General features: G+C 36.7%; 2 protein-coding genes across 3 annotated transcripts; one reads left to right on the forward strand and one right to left on the reverse strand.

Moving 5' to 3' along the window:
- Positions 1-234: 234 nt before the first annotated feature.
- Positions 235-9,262, forward strand: LOC137744950 (1,4-alpha-glucan-branching enzyme 2-2, chloroplastic/amyloplastic-like). The gene is made up of 22 exons (XM_068484774.1): positions 235-490; positions 1,032-1,192; positions 1,376-1,623; positions 1,928-2,026; positions 2,503-2,545; positions 2,774-2,833; positions 2,952-3,032; positions 3,347-3,463; positions 3,846-3,929; positions 4,520-4,641; positions 4,814-4,933; positions 5,254-5,383; positions 5,495-5,605; positions 5,975-6,103; positions 6,688-6,791; positions 6,930-7,074; positions 7,182-7,329; positions 7,418-7,518; positions 8,043-8,120; positions 8,222-8,377; positions 8,542-8,616; positions 8,721-9,262. The coding sequence occupies exons 1-22, from the start codon at positions 364-366 to the stop codon at positions 8,829-8,831; spliced, it is 2,550 nt and encodes an 849-aa protein (XP_068340875.1). The 5' UTR covers positions 235-363; the 3' UTR covers positions 8,832-9,262.
- A 136-nt stretch (positions 9,263-9,398) lies between these two features.
- LOC137744951 (growth-regulating factor 3-like) lies at positions 9,399-12,298 on the reverse strand. Of its 2 annotated transcripts, XM_068484775.1 has the most exons (5): positions 12,034-12,298; positions 11,424-11,858; positions 11,055-11,243; positions 10,350-10,683; positions 9,399-9,938 (listed from the first exon to the last, which is right to left on the reverse strand). In XM_068484775.1, exons 2-5 carry the CDS (start codon positions 11,635-11,637, stop codon positions 9,488-9,490), a joined length of 1,188 nt encoding a protein of 395 aa, XP_068340876.1. In that variant the 5' UTR covers positions 11,638-11,858; positions 12,034-12,298; the 3' UTR covers positions 9,399-9,487. The 2 variants fall into 2 exon arrangements, with proteins under 2 accessions (XP_068340876.1, XP_068340877.1); XM_068484776.1 differs by lacking the exon at positions 12,034-12,298 and having other exon boundaries at positions 11,424-11,893.
- Positions 12,299-20,876: the final 8,578 nt, after the last annotated feature.

The following is a 20,876-nucleotide window of genomic DNA, read 5'->3' on the forward strand; positions in this document are numbered from 1 at the left end:
TTTTTAAATTACCAAATGTATACTAAATAAATAAAAATCTAAATTCCATGGACGACCGAAAATTTAGTGGAGAAGCAGACTGGGTCCCACCCACACATCCCATGCAACTCTCAACTGTACACGTGGCATCCAGCGGTCTACAACAAAATACTTAGTTACTCTCTCACTCCTCCCTCTCTCTCTCTCTCTCTCTCTCTCTCTCTCTCTCCCCCCGATTTCTCTGTTGGATCACTCACTCAACGTTTCTCCCGGGAGGCGAGTTTCGAAACTCCGCAAAACGAAACGGCTGCTGCTGCTGCTTCGAGATCGATCGATCCTTCTCGCGCGCTTCGGTCGATCTGATAACGAAAGGAGGAAGAAGAAATGGTCTCGACTCTCTCGGGGATTCGCTTCCCTCTCCTACCTTCCGCCCACACCTCGCATTCCAGCTTCAATGGCGATCGGAGGACCTCCGGCCTCTCTCTCTTCCTCTCCAACACCTCCTTCTCTCGTATTCCCTCTCTCTCCGTTTCTTTTTTCGTTTCGAAAAAATTGATATTCGAGTTCGATTTCTCTGTTTCAATCGGCTGCTTGGATTTTCTGTTTATTTTTCAGTAATTAATTTTTTTTTATGTTATATAATTAGTATTATTATTGTTTTTAATTTTAGTTTTTGAAGTTATGCGTAGATTGATTGTTAGTGGTCACCCTCTTAGAGATGGAGCTTTCTTGGATATGCCGTGAGCTTTTTTGGAAGCTTGGAACAGTAATGGAGACTTATGCTTTTGAAGAGGACAAAAAAGCATATGGATTTCGATTACGGATTATATGGACGCAATGCCTATGCTTTTTTTGTGCCCGATAGCAATTTTGAATTTAATTTTTGTTGAAAAGAATTAAAATTTTAGAAAAAAAGGTATTGTTTGAAGTCGATTTTGTGCTTAAGAGATGAATTTATTAGCTTAAAAATGATTTCTTTTATTATTATTTCATACTTTTTGTTCGATGTTTGTGGTGTGTGTGTGTTAAGCTAAATTTATGCGTGTTTGTAGGGAAGATCTTTGTTGCAAAGCCTTCGTATGACTCTAATTTGCCATCTTTAGCGGTTGCTGCATCGAAGAAAATGCTTGTTCCTGACAGCCAGAGTGATGGCTCTTCGTCTTTGAAGAAGGAGCAGTCAGGAGCTGCGAGTACAGTTCCAGAGGATCCTCAGGTTTATGATACCCATCTATATGCATACCAGTTATGTTCTGTGGTATCAATAAAAATATTATGCTTTCAATTCGAAGGTTTTATTGGGTGTGCAGAATGCCATAGCATAGTCAATTTCCGTGTGACATCTTGGAGGATCCCGAATAACATATCGTTGAACTGTGTATGTATAATTTTTGTTTAGGTGATTCAGGATGTAGATAATGTAGCAAAGGAAGATGAAGAGAAGCTTGAGGATGCCCCTTCAATAGTTGTGGACAATGTTGATGAGGCTGAAGCCAAGGTTGAGGACACACCTCATCCCTTAGAAGTGAAAGCAGGTACTGCTGCAAACAAAGCTACAGGAAAGACAATTCCACCGCCTGGCAATGGGCAAAAGATATATGAAATAGATTCACTTTTGGTGGGTCACCGCGATCACCTTGATTACCGGTAGGATGCCCCTTCATATTTTAGTTTATGATAATAATACATATACAACGTGAATGGATGATGGCCTAAAATTGAAAAAAAGATTAAATAAATTGATTAATGGCAATGTCGCTACCCCTTTCAAGCAAAAGGGTACATGGCGGCTAGCTGGTTAGTGTAACAAGTGCAAGTTTATTTTTGCTCCTTTAGTGCACTGAACTATGTTTCTTTCTTTTTCTTATTTCCAGTTACAAATCCTTATGCTTTGCTTTATGTCCAAATTAGGTTAATAAGGCTTTAAGTAATTTGGTTTAACTATGGTCAGTTATGGACAATACAAAAGGCTGCGTGAGGAGATTGACAAGTACGAAGGTGGTTTAGAGGTGTTTTCTCGTGGCTATGAGAAGTTTGGCTTCACACGCAGGTATTATAATTGGCCTTTATCTTCTGGAGTCCACGTATTTTCCATGTTTTTTAGTAGTTTACAACATTGAATGCATACCACATTTTTAGTTGTTTTTTTATTTTGATATGGAATAGAAATTAATAAATATGCTAATAGGGCGTCGATGTACAAGGTCAGATAGATCATAGAGCAGACGAGAGAAAAGTTCTGCAATTTGACTGTTTTGAACTGCATACTGGTGTTATATTATTGTGTTACGATTAGCAATTTCATGCTCTCATCCACCTTATTGTGGTAGTGCCCCTTATCACCTTCTTGGCTAATTATCGTCCTTGTTTACATCTTTGTATTTATTCTGTGGGTAATATCTTTTGTTATTTTTCTTTTAGGGTTCCTTTCAATTTCCCATAGTAATTTTCATAGTTTTTGGTTTAAAACTAAATTATAATTTGTCAAATCTTTAATGCTGATTATTATCTCTACTGGTTTTTCAGTGCCGAAGGTATCACTTATAGGGAGTGGGCACCTGGAGCAAAGGTTCATTTTTCTTGACTGGTGTTTTAAGGATTTTACCTTTTGCTGTTAGTTACTCTCTGTATAAGGGTGACTTATTGAGACCAACAAACATGGACACAATGTGCTTACTAAGATCCTTTCCCCTTATTTTGTTGTGAGGATTATCTTGTCATTTGATGGAAGGTTTTATTAGACCAGTTTAGGTGCCTTAATAATCCCATGGTTGCCATTTCTTGTTGTCCTTTTCAGTCAGCATCGCTGATTGGAGATTTCAACAATTGGAACACGAATGCAGATGTGATGACTCGGGTATGTTTTTGGAACTTTAGCAGTGGGATTTCCAAGATAGTGAACAAATGAATTACATCAAGCCACATGATTAATATTTTTTGTACAACAACATTGCTCATGTACCATATGTGAACAGAATGACTTCGGAGTCTGGGAGATCTTTTTGCCAAACAATGCAGATGGCTCACCTCCAATTCCACATGGTTCTCGAGTGAAGGTAATACTTGCTGTGGATAATTGTATGCTGGTGCTCCTTCTCTATTACTGTAATGCTTCATAATCCAGCGAATAAAAAAGGACTTATTTTCATCTAAGTAATGCTTAACTAATTCATCTGTTGACTTGCCTGTGGTGATAATTTCAAAAAAGAGCTTGGTTATACACTTTTTTTAATTTGTTCTCTTCTAAAATTTACGTGGAGAATGAGACAATAGTTTCAAGGCATACTACAATTGCAAGTTTTGCCCATCTCATGTTATTGCCATAAGATAAATTTGTGTAGTTAATTCAGTATGTTATGTGAAATCGCAGATCCGTATGGATACTCCTTCAGGCATCAAAGACTCGATTCCTGCTTGGATCAAGTTTTCCATACAGGCTCCAGGTGAAATCCCATACAACAGCATATACTATGATCCACCAGAAGAGGTACGTTCTTAGGAAAAAAAAAAAAAAAAAATTCAGTTATGCTTGATAGATAGTGGTAGGGATGCCGGGCCTCTGGGTAGAAGAAAGGCTGCAGTAAGGTAGAAATTAAACCATAGGATTGAATCAAAATTGAGCAAATGTTTGTGATATTGGAGAGGGAATGATTCCCAAGTCATTAATGATTCTTAGGATTCTTATACCAGTTCATTGATTTATCATAGGTTGCAGTTGGGAATCATTCCCTCTCCAACATCACTTCATTAATTTTTATGAAATAGTTAAGGCAGTAAATAGGTTAATCTGCTTCATTTACATGTTCACGTTTCCTATTATTGTTCAACTCTTCAATGGGTTAATGATACTCGCATGCACTTCTTTTCAGGAAAAGTATGTATTTCAACATTCTCAGCCGAGTAGACCAAAATCACTTCGCATTTATGAGGCACATGTTGGAATGAGTAGCACGGTGTGCATTGTTACCTTCTAGCTTATTCAGCTAATTATTATGTTCTTGCACATTAATTTTTAATTCTTCTTTTTGATAAGCCTCACCTTAGGTGTGCTGTAGAACAGTACGATTTTATTTTTAGAATCAGCTTTTAAAGTTCTTTATTTTAGTGCAGGTGGTCATAACTTAAGATCCTTGACTTGGGAGTTCAGTTTGGCATGCGCCTCACAAATGAATGCTCTAGTTGTGGCCGAAATTTTATGACCCATGTTTTAACATGTTAGACAAGAATAAAATTGGAATATATTATATGTGTTAGAGATGATTCGGCACTTTTCTTTTTCATTGTTTCTGGACAGAAGTTAGGAAAAGGGAGGGGGCTGGTCTATTTAACAAATGCCTGAAACATCTTCTTTTTATGTCTGTCATCTATAGTTCTAACAGCATCAATGGCATTTTTTTTGTATTTAAATCTATCCACATGAAATCATCCAAAGTTCAAGGGGATTACTATGCCACAGAGCTGTCTTAGATCTCTTCTTCCTTTTGGTTTCTTTTCACTTACTAAATTTTATTTCCTCACAGTACCATTAACTTTTGAGTTGCAGGAGCCCAAAATTAACACATATGCTGAATTCAGAGATGATGTGCTTCCACGCATTAAAAAGCTTGGTTACAATGCTGTTCAACTCATGGCTATTCAAGAGCACTCCTACTATGCTAGCTTTGGGTATTGTCCTTCTAACATATGCTCCAATTGTATGTACTCCGTTTTATCTTTTGGGAAAATATATTTCTGTTGAAACAAATGGATTGGTAGGCAGTGCTACATGTGGTACTTGCTTGTGAGCGGTTGATGTTCTCTAAAAATAAAATTGAAATTTTTTCTGTTTGTGGTGCAGGTACCATGTCACCAATTTTTTTGCTCCTAGCAGCCGCTGTGGAACCCCTGACGATCTAAAGTCTCTAATAGATAAAGCTCATGAGCTTGGTCTGCTTGTACTCATGGATATTGTTCACAGGTAATAACTAATTGTTCGCAGCAGATAGGACTTAGGTTCCTGGACACATCTATAGGTTAATCATATTCAACATTTTTCACATGCTTAGAGGAAATACTGATTAAGTTTCCATAAATTTCTTTTTATACTTATTGTACTAACTTTAGTCTGTTTGATGTATGACCTATTTGTATTGGGATTGACGATGTCAAATTCTTTTTTCACTCTGTATCCTATTCAAATAGTTTGCATGAATCATACTTCTAGACCTAATAATTATTTGTTAATTACTATGAACTTATTTGTCTAAATATCTAACTGCTAAATATGTAACACTACAGCCATGCATCAAATAACACATTGGATGGTTTGAACATGTTTGATGGAACCGATAGTCATTACTTCCACTCTGGGTCTCGAGGATATCATTGGATGTGGGATTCCCGCTTGTTTAATTATGGAAGCTGGGAGGTATGTGCTTTTGTGCATTCTTTTCTTTAAATAGTGCACTGTGAGAAATTTCGCCTTAATCTTTTGCTTTATCCTATGTTTATGAGGTACTGGTTTTAACTTTTCATGTAGGTTTTGAGGTATCTTCTTTCGAATGCAAGGTGGTGGCTGGAAGAATACAAGTTCGATGGGTTCAGATTTGATGGTGTGACTTCAATGATGTACACTCACCATGGATTGGAGGTACCTTTTTAGATTTTACTTTGTCTTCTAATAAGGGTATCTGAATGACTCATATGCTATTCAATCTTAAGTTTCACTGAAATAGTAAATGTTATGCATACGTTTTGTTTTGGTTATGTTTTATTTTATTCTCCTTTAAGGTCCTACAATTTTTGATGGAAAACTTCCATGCTTATCTATCCTCACAGCATATTTGACCCCAAAAAAATCTAATTGTCAGCATAATTTTTTGTTGATTCTGATGTCCAATATCAGTTTCGGTATTCCCATTGGTACCTCTGTTGCTACATATGCTACCACAATACGAGTTTACTTTTAAATATCCAATGACAGGTTCTTATATTTGTTTATTGGTTGAGCTTGCTTTAGGTAGCATTTACTGGAAATTACAGTGAGTACTTTGGGTTAGCAACCGATGTAGATGCTGTTACTTACCTGATGCTGGTTAACGATTTGATTCATGGGCTCTACCCTGAAGCTGTTACCATTGGTGAAGATGTATGTTCTATTCCCTTTCATAAGTTAAGTTGAGCATCCTTTGTTGCAGTTATCTCCCAAGTAATGAATTTAGATTTCATACTGGACTGAACTGAAATAAACTGTTTACAAGGTTTGGTAACTTGAAATAAGAAAAATAAAATATTACCTCTGTTATATAAGTTCTACATTTTTTTTAGTTTTTTTTTTTTTTTTTTTTCTATTTTAATTTTTATCTCATCCTCTTTCCCCCAATCCTTAAGACGTGGAAGTTCATGTAGTTTTACAACTATTTCTATTCAGATGAGTATTTAATTCAGCTTGTTTGGAGTTGATAACATTTCAATGTTTCTCATTAGAAATGAAAATACAGCCAGGTTTGAGTTTCAATCAAATTGACCTGTCGAGTTTGAGGAAGGTTTTATAGAGGAGCTTATTGTTATATTTAGAAACAATAGCCATAAATATTTTGAGCATTGATTCATCACTCATTAGCTGATTTAACAAGTCAAATCTTCTTTTTCCGGTTCAATTGGTTTAAAATATGATGAAAATGTTACTTTTATAGGCTGTTATACTGGTTATGCATATGTCTACCATTACAGGTTAGTGGAATGCCAACATTCTGTGTTCCTGTTAAAGATGGTGGTGTTGGATTTGATTATCGCCTGCATATGGCTATTGCTGATAAATGGATTGAGCTCCTCCAGTAAGTTGCTATACAAAAACATATCTGCTCCATTTTTAAAGTTAGAAAGTCTTTTATCTCTGATGTAGGAGGCATTTGTGGAAGAAAAAAAAAAACTAATCAGCTTTGGTTGACATTGTCGCATGAAATTTGATGTAGGAAAATGGATGAAGAGTGGCAAATGGGTGATATTGTTTTCACACTCAACAACAGAAGGTGGGGGGAGAATTGTGTTGCTTATGCCGAAAGTCATGACCAAGCTCTTGTTGGTGACAAAACAATTGCATTTTGGCTGATGGACAAGGTTATACAAGTTTTCGTTGCATTTTGCATATCTTGTAACTTGAAGGATGTGTATACTTTGGTTTCTTGTATTAGAATTATTTGTCTAATATTCTATGATTCCTTCAGGATATGTATGATTTCATGGCTGTGGATAGACCATCAACTCCCCTTATAGATCGTGGAATAGCATTACATAAAATGATTAGGCTTATTACCATGGGATTAGGCGGAGAAGGATATCTGAATTTCATGGGAAATGAATTTGGACATCCTGGTAAGATTAGGCCAAAATGTGATATTGTACATCATCATTCTGTCGAGCTGCCATTCATTTTCATATTTGCGTTCATTTTTCTCTTCAGAGTGGATTGATTTTCCAAGAGGCGTTCAACATCTTCCAAACGGAAAAATAGTCCCTGGGAACAATAACAGTTTTGACAAATGCCGACGTAGATTTGATCTTGTAAGTTCTTACCATCCATGAAGCATGCCTATTAGTTTATATCACTTTTGTGCATCAACAGTTTGGTAATTATGTAACAAGAATTTGTGTTTAGTTTGGATGGTGGCTAATTGAAGCAATGCATGATTCCTAAGAGATTTTTCAGTTGTGCTGAAAAACTGAAGACCATGATGACATAATACAACTAAATGTTACTTGTAAAGGCAGTAGAAAATTACCAACCGAGGTCAAGTTGATTGGTAACCTAATAGCGTACTCGTGATATAAACATCAAGATATATTGATATTGACAGTGCTGCTACTAGCAAATTACTAAACTATAGAATCTCTCTGTTGAGCAATCCCTTTTATGTTTGCACATGAAATTCTTGAAGTACTATCTCCTTGTTGAACTTTGCATATCCATTCCCATATTCCTGGTTCTTTTAAGGGTATATTGGCCTTACAGAAAATAAATTGTGCATAACCTTTGTCGCTTCTGATTACATCGTATGTTTTCTGCATTGTTGATTATGCTTGGCCAGGGGGATGCAGAGTATCTAAGATATCATGGAATGCAAGAATTTGATCGAGCGATGCAACATCTTGAAGAAACCTATGGTGTAAGTTCAGTCAAACGCGTACATGTGCTTAATTATTTAGGGCAAAGGTGTGCCATATCTGTTAGATTATAATATGAAAAATTGGTCAACTGCTGATGCAGTTCATGACTTCTGAGCATCAATACATATCACACAAGGATGAAGGAGACAAAATTATCGTCTTTGAAAGGGGAGACCTGGTTTTTGTCTTCAATTTTCATTGGAGTAACAGCTATTCAGACTATCGAGTTGGCTGCTTAAAGCCAGGAAAGTATAAGGTATTTCCTCAAAAAATTTCTATGAAGCCCTCATAGCCTAATATACTATCGTTCCGCGCTTTCGCATTTTCTTTCTAGAATTGATCTATATTGGTTAAGTGCATGTCGTAGAACTCCTCTACGCATATTCTTTTCATATGATAACGCTGTGTTCCTTCTTCCAGATTGTCTTGGATTCGGATGAAAAGTTATTTGGAGGCTTCGATAGGATTGATCACAGTGCTGAATACTTCACTACTGTAAGAAAATTTTCCTTTGGATCTTCTCTAGTGCTATCATGTGTAGACTTCGGGTGAGTACTTCCCGGCTGTAAAATATTACTAACCCTCATTGTGATCTGCAGGATGGGTGGTTCGATGAGCGGCCTCATTCTTTCCTACTGTATGCACCTTGTAGAACAGCAGTGGTCTACGCCTTCGTAGAGGGACCTAAAAAGGCTGATATCCAACTCTAATTCAATTCCGGTGCTCAAAATGTCTACATCCTCCCGCACTCCTAAAACCAGACGCGCTGTACATTAGCTAATAAAAGTGCCGTCAACGTGGAATTCCGCTGCCACCTTCGGCAGTTATGCTACGCCAAAGTCGGAAGAACGAGGATAACAAAGTAAAACCAGAACTTAAAACTGCTAAGGTGAGAGAATTTGAGCAGAAGTTTAGGAGACCAGTGTCTTTCATAGGCCTATGAGAAAGTAGACTAACATGGCAGTTTGTTTTCCAAGCTAGAGATTTTCTAATGTACAGATGGAGCATGTAGCTGATCGTGGTGGTTACATAAGTTGGCAAACATTTGGGCTCGCCAAGTTTTGTTATCGAACGTGCTTCGATGGTTGTTTTTTCTTTCAAACGATGTACTTACATAACGGGGAAAAGAATTTAAACTTGAGTGCATGAGAGCGGAACTATATCTTTACCAAATGGTCTAGCTCACAAGGGAGAACCACCTTAACTTGAAAAGTGAATAGCAATTGCACCTCTGCGAGATATGAGTGATAAATTTGTTTTGGTTAAAACATGCACAGAACTCGTCCAGTTAAAAGTAAAATAACGAGGGCGATTTACACAAGCAATTATAAGAAGCTTGCTGGAACTGTCCGATACGGATGATAATTCAAGTGCTGATGAAGCTAGCTTCGGAGGCAGGGCCGCGGGGCAACCGATGTAAGACGCTGGTTGGCGACGAATTGGAGTTGGAAGAGGACCGCAGGGCCTCTGCAAGTGGTCCTCCCATGGAAGCCATTTGGTTTGTTGCCCACCCGGCTGGCCAATTCAACTGTGGCTGCCCACGCTCGGCATGGTTGTCCTGGTGGCCTGGCTCGACCCCATTGCCAGTGGACAATTTCAACGACACATCCGATGAGGTAGTTCCACGTATCGAAATGGAGAGGCTGGTGGCCGAGTTCATTGAGCTAGCATTGCTCCTTGCATTGTCGAGTTCTTGAAGCTTCCCTGGCCAGTCATCAAAAAAGGGCCTCAACACATGGCTGTCAGATTTTGCACTCGCGGAGACCTCACCGCGGGGCTCGAAGAGGCTCCTGTTCTCAGGTTTGGCCTCTGAAGAACTAAAGTTGACATGAAACACTAGCAATTAAGGGCAAGAAATCAAAGTAAAAAAGAGTTTTAGAGCATATAAATAGAGCATCATGTACTTTTAGGGGCCCATGAGATTCTATAATTAAACTACCTACTTTATTAGCGTGCCCTCTCGTCAATGTTAGCGAGAAACACTTAAAAAGAAGCACACAAAAGGAAACAAAACCCGCCACCACCTATTGTGCAATGACGATTAGTGTGTTTTATTTTTCTTGTGTGTTTGATTCGTGAAGTGTTTCATACTAACATTAGCCGTTGTCACTTGTCGAGGACTACATTAATTTAATTCGACAAGTGACATCGGTTAATGTTAGTGACATTAATTTAGTTCAAATTAAATTAAACAAAAAATAATAGCTTTGGTGGTGGTTGTTTACTACCTTTGGTTGAGATGAAGAAGATCAATCGATGGGGACGATGAAGACCCAGAAAGAGCAAAATGGGTCCCGCTAGCTGATGTATTGGTGATGGTGGTAACATTATTAAGACTAGTGCCACTCCCTCCGCCACCAGCGGTGGTGGTGGCGGCGGTGGTTGTGGTGGCAACTTCCACAGGCTTTCTTGAACGGTTTCTGCCACGGTGCACATGGCGTTCACAATACTTCTGACCCGCCACCACATCTCTCGAGCACCGCCATTTCTTCCCATCTGTCCTCCTGCACCTCGTTGGCTCCGGATCCATGGCAGCTCTTCCCCAATAACCTGATTGCAACACTGATAGACAATACACATAATGATTTTTCATTAATCTTCATGCTCAACTCACTCAAATCTCAGCAAAACTGGGCTTAGCAAGTTGACTAGAGCAAGTCATAGACCCAAGTTCAAATCTTCCTTCCCGTAATTTAGCTTAGATTAGAATATTAATCCACTAAAAGGGCATTGTTTTCTTTGAAAAACGATATTCTAAACTACTCTAATTTATGAAATGAGATTCGAGCTTAGGGGCAAGAGACGCTACTCTAACTAACTAACATAAACCGCGTCTGCAAATCAAATTGGCATTTTAAACTGATTCTTATTTGAAACAAATCTGAATAATAATATTTGGTTTAATTAAAGTTTGGAGTTAAAAGTAGACTTACGAGCAGGTTGAAAGTGAGGGAACTGTTGGAGAGGGTGGTGGAGGAAATAAGGAGCAGAATGGAGGAGGCTTTTCTTGATTGGCTGAAGAAGCTCCGGAGGAACAGCCGCACCGGCCACCATGTACCTGAATATCAAAGCCTGCAGCTCCAGCTCCTGCCACTGTGACAAGCTGAAATAGCTTCCCATTTCTACCACAGAAAACAATAATTAAATTAAAAGATTAGAGCTTTTAAAAATAAAACTTGGAGAACAAACAAGAACATCAACTTTTCTATTCAAAGAATCAAACTTTTTCTTGTGGGTTGGATGTATGTGTGTGTGACAGGAGAAAGAAAAGGGAAAGGTTCAGGAAGAAGATAAAATCTTACTGGGAAATCTGGAAGTGGCAGGTGAGGATTCAGAAAATGCTGCTGACAGGATTTTGGTGTTGGGTTCAGGAACAAACAGAGGGAGAGCATACCCAGCAGCAGATGGAAGCTCTGCGTTTTGAAGCGGATCAAGGTCAAGTTTTGGTATCTTTGCAGAATGTTGTTCCTCGGACTCATGCTGCTGGGTTCTCCATTGCTCAAGGTGGAAGTCCATCTAGAGAGAGAAAGACAGAGAGAGAGAGAGAGAGAGAGAGAGATGGGGTGGGGTTCAAGCTTGGTCTGTTTTTCTGTTGTGGTGATTTAGTGGTTTACTGGGTGAGATTAATATGTTGGGTTTGTTGGGTGTGGAGATTGTTTTTTTAAGGCTTTTGGCAGAGGTTCTGACAGAAAAAGCCTGCAAAGTTTTGTTTAAAGGTAGTGCAGAAGCCTGAGGCACTTGAGAAAAGACAGTCAGACAAGACAGATGAGAGATAAAATATTAGTAAAGTATAACCCAGAAAAGAATTTTAAAATTAATTAAAAATTTGGAAGAACATGGATAGCTAGAGTTCGAGAGTAGAGAGAGAGAGAGAGAGAGAGAGAGAGAGAGAGAGAGAGAGAGAGGAAGAACCTGCAGTATTTCTGCCTCACTGCAACTGCTTTGGAAATAGCAGAAGGGTGTTTTTATTAGGCTTGATTTCTAACCCAAGACCCAAAGATCCATCTGCCTGATATAATGAGAGAGAGAGAGAGAGAGAGAGAGAGAGAGAGAGAGAGAGAGAGATTGCAGTTACATCTTCAGCCTTTATCACTCAGCTTTCAAAGTTAATATTTTTTCTTCATAGTTCCAGTTGGGAACAATGTATGAACATCTTATTTGGGAAATATAATTTATGTGTAACATTGCGATTTATTAGCATTCATTTTATTTGTAGATAAAACTTTATGTTATATTTTCAGAATTGTATAATTATTATTTAGTTATGACCGATTCAACGCATCGATTAGTTTAAATTTTGAACCTCTTACTTCTTTAGACTAATTGAGGAGAGAAATTGAAAACCCCACAAATACTCATTTTATACTATACTCTCATTTGTCCTTTTTCTATAATTAGATTCTATTACTTTTGTGGTGAATTAATATCTATTGCTCTTTTTACTAAAAAAAATAAATAGATTTTATTGCTTTTAACAGATGAAGAGATCTCAATTGTTCAAAAAGAAGAACTACAATTTTGTCTTTTCGTTTGAGACCATTTGAACAAATTTAATAGCACGCATGCATGTCCAAATTTCTGAAGAAAAAAATAGGAAAACTTATTTTAAGCTCTAAAAAATATAATTTTTTTAATAATATTGTATGCAAGATTAAAAGTTAAAAATAGTTCTTTGACTAGTGTCCACGCTTGTATCTAAAGTCAGATTTTATTATTTTTTTATAAATTTATTTTGTTTATAGTTTGCCTATATTACTCTTAGGTAAAATTGTTATATGGATCAAACACGAAAAAAAATTGAAAAGCATTAGATTTTACAAATCATAACTAATGTATGAACCTACGAATCAAAAGTGTTGAAATCCTAACGAACTAAAACATAAAAAATAAAACCAGACCAAATTGATCATACCAAATCTATCGGATCTAAACTATACAACTTACCCAATGTATTGAATCAACTGAACCTAATTGTATATAGAACCAAACAATGCAAATTCAATCCTACCACTTAGTATTACAAGTTAGTCATGAGATGTCCTAAGTTTGATTCTCGCCAAATGCAACATTAAACCACATTATTGCTAACTCATTACGAGGCTAAACACACTTGTTCTCCTTTTCGTGGTTTTAATATCGTTTGTTAATGCAAATTCCCCACTATGTCTTTCAACAACCGCATGGTATGCATGGTAAAGTAATCATGTCTGGCTAAGACAATTTTTAGACGTAAATTAGTGCATTCCCCACACAATGTCATTATGGTTATACAATGTTCAAAATTTGAATAAATATCAAGAACAGAAAAAAAAAAGGTATGTTATAGAGAATAATGATGGCATTCATGTGGACAATGAAGATGGAAGATACATTTATGGGTGATAATGAATCTATGATTCCGTTTCTAAAACTTTGACGGTGGAGCTTACGTTTTGGACACAATAAAGATGACATTCTTGTGAATAGTAATATAATATATTGTATTGTTCTAACGTCTAAGTGACATGTCATGATGTATTAAAATAAATGAACTTTTTTAGATGTAGAAAACTTTTCAGGTTATAGTCTGGAAATCATCTTACTGGAGTAAAAAGGGCTTTTAAACATAAAGCTTATGTCTTGAAGCCCCAAAAACAATTGAAGTAAAAAAGTATCTCACTGCACAAGCAGACTATCTTCTTATTTCTGCAGCTCCAATACCATATGAGATAATTTCGTATCTATAATTTCTGTGTCAAATGGTATGCCAAAGAATAGCAGATGACCTCAAAAAATCCATCTGTGGAACAAAGTCAAATTGAGAATCCTAAACTGTTGATCGCTTTCCACTAAACTAACTCCGTAGAATTAATCCGTAAAGTGAAACAAGTAAACAAGAGGGGAGCAAGCAAAAGTGGTATAACTAGAAGGTGGTCGGTTGTGGGGTGGGATGGGGGTGGGGAGGTGCCTTCTCTTTCCAAGCTGTCTTCCTGCTCCTCTTTCTTTCTTCTTCTTTTTCTTCTGTGTTACTTTTTAATGCGTTGGACTGATTTGACCAACTTACTATTTACAACTATGTCGACATGACAACTCAATTCCAACACATCGCCATCGGCACCTACTCTCCTAGTTCTTTGACAAAATTTTCCACCTTGCCCAATGCCTGCATTATATTCCAGCCTACCTACTTTCGGTCTTCGTTTCAACTATCAACTAATGCTAATTCTAGTTATAATATTCTACCAATAGATGTTTATCATGCGTTTATTATATACTTGTTCTATACGATATGTTTAGTTACAAGAGGGTTTTTTTCTTTTACTTTCGCAACCAAATTCTATATATTCTATTATTTCGTTAATACTTTTACATCAACGCTCCTAGAAGTTTGGATTTTACTTTGATATATGAACTTTCAATTTTGTTTTCAACCCCCAAAAACTTATATATGGTTCTTGTTAAATTTTGTGACCTTGATTAATTTTACGTACATTGTCCAATTAATGGATTTTTTTTTTACATGTTTAAAGATACATCACTCGTCAAATACTTGTTAAAATAATGTCTTCCGTCACAAGAGAGTTTCCTTGCTTCACTTACGCTAGCAAATTTTACATATTCCTTTATTTCGTGAATACTTTCTACAACAATGCTCCCCAAAATTTTGACGTTCTAGTTTGATCTCTGAACTTTCTATCTCGTCTTGAAATCCTCTAAACTTATAATTTTTGTTAGGCCATCTCTAGCCAAAGGCGAAAATGAATCTATTAAAAAGAATCATAATTAAATTTGGTCAAAAGTTAGGTACATATCCTTCATACGCCTCGGCAAGCCCCAACATGTACATCATAAACCAAAATAAAATAAATTTAACACTGCATGATTGGAGATGAAAATTTTAAACCTACAATATTATTAATTTTCAAAAGACTAAATAATAATTTACCATCGGCCCTTCGTTACAGGAGATGACCTTATTGTCTTCCCAAATCGTCCATTTGTCACATTAGGAAATTTTCCAGACGTTTGAACTGGCAGAAAGTATCATGAACATCTGTCTTTTTTCTGTTTTCAATTATTCAAATTTTCAGAGAGGTCAGAGGCATTGCCTGCATCTACAGTATCTGTACAACTGAACCAAACTTGTGTATACAGTTACATATGTATTCTTGTACAGACGAACGAAGGTCAACTTCGATCGAGCTCACTACTTTAATGCATGTGTTTTCTAATTCTCCAGTCTTTCAGTGTCGATTACTATTCTTTGCTATCAAATCAAAGCATGCTTTTTGTTCATTGCTAATTTAAACTTAGCTAGATTAATCATGGTTAACAATGAGTTTTAAAAAATTTAATTTTTGTGAACTTTTTGTCACTTCATAATTTAACATCTATTTCATGTCAGCATAATAAAATATTATGCTAAAATCATGAGCTGCTAAAAAGTTCATAAAAAGTCTCATTTTTTTGGAAATTCTCTCTCTATGCCATTTCTCTATTAGGTAATTTGGTTGATATTGTGCCAGTCAGAACGATGGGAGCCATTGTTGAATGAATGGTGATGATGAACATTATGAGTCTTCTGCGACAATTGAAAATTAGAGTACGTCACGTTAAGAAGACTTTCTCAAAGTACGATTATTTATAAACTCTCTGTTACCTGACAATTTAACGTCAATTTTCGAACACACATTATAAAAGATTGTATCAAAAACACGATGTAACATATACTCTATAGAGAGTTCCATTTTTAAAAGAGTCTCCTTAGCATTTCTCTAAATCAAATAGACTACACATTGCTAGACTTTACCACCTCAGGTTTTGGGTCGATAGTATTGTTTTATTTCAATATAATACATCCGTTACATTTTCTATTCATTGATCCATTAAGTGCTGACGTGGCGGCCACATTTGTATCACGTGACTAGCAAAATTGTGCCACGTGGCAAAAAAAATAATTTTTTATTCATTTAAAATATTATAATAATTAACCCTTAAAAAAAAAAAAACAAACTGAAACCCACCTTCCCGCAGCCCCCACCCTCGCAAACAAACCCAGAAACCTCTGGCCCCCCCCCCGACCCACCTCCCTCTCCTCCACTCTCTTCACCTCCCCTCCCATCCAAAAACCCATCCCATCCCACCCCACCCCCACCTCCCCCACTAACACTACATTACAAAAATACAATCCCAAATTAAATATTAGAAAACCCTAATTCAAAATTTCCAAGCAAAATCCAATGCCTACTACCCAGTTCACAGAACCATCGAAAGAACAAATTTAACAACCAGAACCCCAAAATTTGAGCACAAATTAGAAAAAAAAAAAAAAACCACATCTGCAAGCTTCAAGCTTTAAAACCCAGCAACCAAAGGATCATGATTTCAGGCGGAGGTCAAGGAGGCTGATGCGGCCTTAGCATTCACCGACGATGAGGAAGAGGTGGGAGCTGGAGGGATCGGTGGAGAGGATATTGTGGCAAAGAGGGAGGACCCGGTAGAGAGGAGATCGTGGCAGAAAGGGAGTGTGACATCCTACATCGCTCAAGGGAGTGGATCTTGTAAGCCTTATGTGTATATTCCCATCTCTACCTAGCACGAGGTCTTTTGGGAGCTCACTGACTTCAGGTTTCGTAGGAACTCCGAAGTTAAGCGAGTTCGCGCGAGAGCAATCCCATGATGGGTGACCCACTGGGAAGTTCTTGTCTGGGTTTACAAAAACAAAACCGTGATGGCGTAGTTGGGGCCCAAAGCGGACAATATCGTGCTACGGTAGTGAAGCGGGCCCGGGATGTGGTGGGGGGCCCGGGTCGGGATGTGACAGGGAGCGGAGATGGACCCACTGCCGCTGTCGTTATGCGTCTTCTCCGAAGAGGTGGGGTGGGTTTTTGGATGGGAGGGGAGGTGAAGAAAGTGGAAGAAAGGGAGGTGGGTCGGGGTGGGGGGGGGGGGTGTGGGAGGTTTCTGGGTTTGTTTGTGTAGGTAGGGGGTTGCGGGGAGGTGGGTTTTAGTTTGTGTGTGTGTGTATGTGTGTGTTTTTTTTTATTTGTTTTTTTTTAAGGGTAAATTATTATCATATTTTGAATGAATAAAAAATTATTTTTTTACCACATGGAAAATGTAACGGATGTATTATATTGAAATAAAATAGTACTTGAGGTATAAAAATGAAATGTTTTAAAGATGTTATAAGGAATTGAAATCGACCCCAAACCTGAGATGGTAAAGTGTAATTTACCCGTACTAATATTATATTTACAAAGAACCAACCTACCTCTATTTGGCGAGGCAACCGAATCTTCATCTTACAATAAAAACTCTTAAGACATAATTACAATGATACCCATAAACAATATAACAAAATGAAAATGATTTTTATACCCCATTTTTATACACATAATTTGTATTTTTTAATCGTTGGACAAAATAAAATAAGGAATAAGGTGTTCAAAAAATGCCAATGTATATGTAGAAATCATTTCCCTAAACAAAATTGCTAATCAATTAACTTTTTCAACAACATGTTGAAAAAAATTGTGTTCAATCTTTTTTTCTTGTAACTTCCACGTAAAAGGTGTGAATAGGATAATGTTTTATGTGCACAACATGTTGTAGGCATATTGTCCCAACAAAGAGAGAGAACTTAACTATCTCAAAGGTTAAGTAAATTATGCATTTAAACTTTTCTAGCAAAACATGCATTAGTGACAAGTTAAGTGGTAAGACAAGTTAATCAGTAAAGATTTTTGCAGGTGATTCAATATCTTAGGAATAAAGTGTCGGGTTTTTATCCATAAATCTCGGGTTCGAAACTCCTTACCTAATCACATTATCTAAAATTGTGTTTCATTTAGGACATGATCAGGATTAACCAACCATGTTATGAAAACGTTTTTATTCTATATCCTTTAAAAAAATTTTAAAAAAAAAACACAAAAAATAGTCTTTAAATTGTAGGGCAAACACGGATAACGGAAATTGAGGTGGAGCGTTGGCTTTCATGTGGGCATCGGGTATTGGACCCGAAAAACCCAAAAACCGGTTTTGTTTGGGAATTTTGAAGGTTTCAAGGGGCACATTTGTCAACCCACACCACACTTTTCCACGAGACCACCCATTGCCCCACTGGCCAAAAGACCTCTTGGATCCACTGCACGTACGGATCTAGCGGGGGCCCACCTGAGCTATCCACGTCACCTACTTCGTCTTCATCCGGGATATTATTAAAAAAGCCGAATTAATTAATGTAAAAATGTAAAACAATATTTGTGTTCACATGTCTGGGGAGGCATACGTCACTGACACGAAAAGTCAGAAGAAAAAGCTTCGGAGACAGCTGCTCACGTGGGTCCCAGGCTTTTCAACATTTTCTGTAGGATAAAGCAGGGCACGCCGGCACGCGAGGCCTCACGTGACTTATATTCTCGAGGTTCATTTTACATTTCTTTGTTTTTTTTTTTTTTTTGGCCTTTTGTTTTGTAAAAGGTGTTGAGTGTATGTGCTCGTACCTCTATCTGATATACAGTCAGCCATTGGAAAATTACCGTCTAATTTATCCTCTTCTATGGAGCATATATAGGCAATCGTAACGTATAATGTAACTGCATTGTTACTAGTTAGAGTGCTGATATGACAGTTGTTGGGACTGTTTGATCGAGTTGAATTTGAGCGTCGGCACTCAGTTTTGGTCACTTGATTCGTTTTCGACACCAAATCCTGAAATATTTCGAAATAATTAGCGTGTTTTGTTTCATGAAACATACCAAATGAATCAATTACTCCAATATAACAATGATTGAGTAATTACAATAAATTGTAACTTGTCAAAATGAAGAGTGGCGTGGAAGCTAGAAGTCTGCTAGTTTGGTGTGAAAGAGAGTATATACTTGCTTGCATGGTTTGGAGCCGGTTAATGTAGGTTTCTAATGCCTTAGTAGTCTTGAAGGGACTAGGGAAACTTATGGGAAAGCTCAGGATGAAGGCAAAGTTTAAAGCTCAAGATCTGGAGTTTCCAGAACTTAGAGGTAGCTTGCTCTGCATGGTGCGTTCGTGCCCTAGTTCATCCTCCTTGTTTTTTTCCCTCTTTTCCCACATACTGGCTCTTTTAACTTATAGCTGCAGGGAATCCTTCAAGTTCCAACTTAGAAATCCCTTGGTTTCCTCTTATATTTCCAATTTTGCTAAATTTTTCCTTCTTCTTTCTATGGTTATATAGTTGTAGGCTCTAACGCTGCAGAGGTTGATAGACTCGTGAAGCCTAAGTTGAACACGTTGTTCAGGTCTCAAAGTATAAATTTGTTATTCGTTACTATGACTGCAAAACATGCATATTAACTAAAATCCTATCTAGCAACATCTTACAAACTCTCATTTATTTGTTACTCGTTACATTTTTTCACATTCGACATACTCTCATTTCTTTTCAACCATATAATTGAGCAAATAAAAATAAACATTTGTCACAATTAATAAGATGGGTGCAAAAAATTGTTCTGAAATTATTTTTTAAAAGTGATCATTTCTCTTCTACCATGTGATTTAGTAAAAAACTCGTTGAATCATGCAATAACAAAGTCGTTAAATTGTTATTGAACATAGTTTCATCTCTCTTTGTAATCTCTACTCACTATTTAAATTCAAAATTGATTCTATGAATCATAGTTTTAATTGCTCCTTGCTTAGAATAATCTCTAAACTAACAACCACTGTTGAAGAAAAGTTGTTTAATTTGAGGCAAAGAAATGACAAAAGGAAAACTAATTCTATATGTTTGATTTTTACAGGACCTACCACAGATCTCATCATAAGTGGGACCACATGTTTTTCTTTTTTCTTATTTTAGGATGATTTTTTGTTTTTTGGTCAAGAAGTGTTTTTTTAAAGAAAAACTAATAAAAATTATTTGAAAATTTTGAATTTTAACGATAATGACAAAATAAAGGGTAAAGTGAATAGTACCATAATTGATTTTTAGTGTAAAAATGTAGTTTTTCATTAAAGTGAACAATATTGTGAGCTTTTCGTTAAAGTTCTATTTTTTTAAAGGTTTGGCGATTTTGTCATATAAACTAGTATGCTCTCATTATATAAAATAATAATAATAATAATAATAATTAAGGTTTAATTGGAAAATTAATTGGCAATTGAGGGAATGGCGAAACTCTTGTAAATCCTTATAAAGCTTCTTAGTTTTCTGAAATGAAACGATTTTTCATATCATTATAACTGTACTATGTAAAATCTCAAATGATAATATTAGGGTACCTCATACTTTGTACCTTAATGGTTTGGCATCTGCAATTTGGTCTATTTTTAGTAAGAATTGAGCACGCTCTTTGATTGAGCAAAAAGAATCTATAAGCTACAAAGTATGATTTTTGTCTAAGAAATTGAACTTTCTTTTTTTTTGTCGAAAAGTAACATTCATTAAATAGAAAAACGTTACAGGCTAATCCACAAGAAAGCAAAATAACCCAAAACATATTGGGGGAATTCAAATACATAAAAGCTTAGCCCAATAAGCACTCAAACAAAAAATAAAGCCCTAATTCCAATCTTCAGAACATAAGGAGCAGCCATCGTCGGTGTCATAAACGTCTTGCTAGTAACCACCAAAGTAGCAACACTAGAGTGGTCAATTCGACCAAGATATTGAAACATAAAACTTACAAACCTGCAACCAAAAGCACACCACAACCAGATTTCGTCACCAAAAAGGCCAAATCGAGAAATAGTCACTAGATCCAAATCCCCTTCATCAAACCCTACAAATATAT

This window comes from Pyrus communis, chromosome 9 (genome assembly GCF_963583255.1).
Source record: "Pyrus communis chromosome 9, drPyrComm1.1, whole genome shotgun sequence".
Taxonomy (NCBI): Eukaryota; Viridiplantae; Streptophyta; class Magnoliopsida; order Rosales; family Rosaceae; genus Pyrus; species Pyrus communis.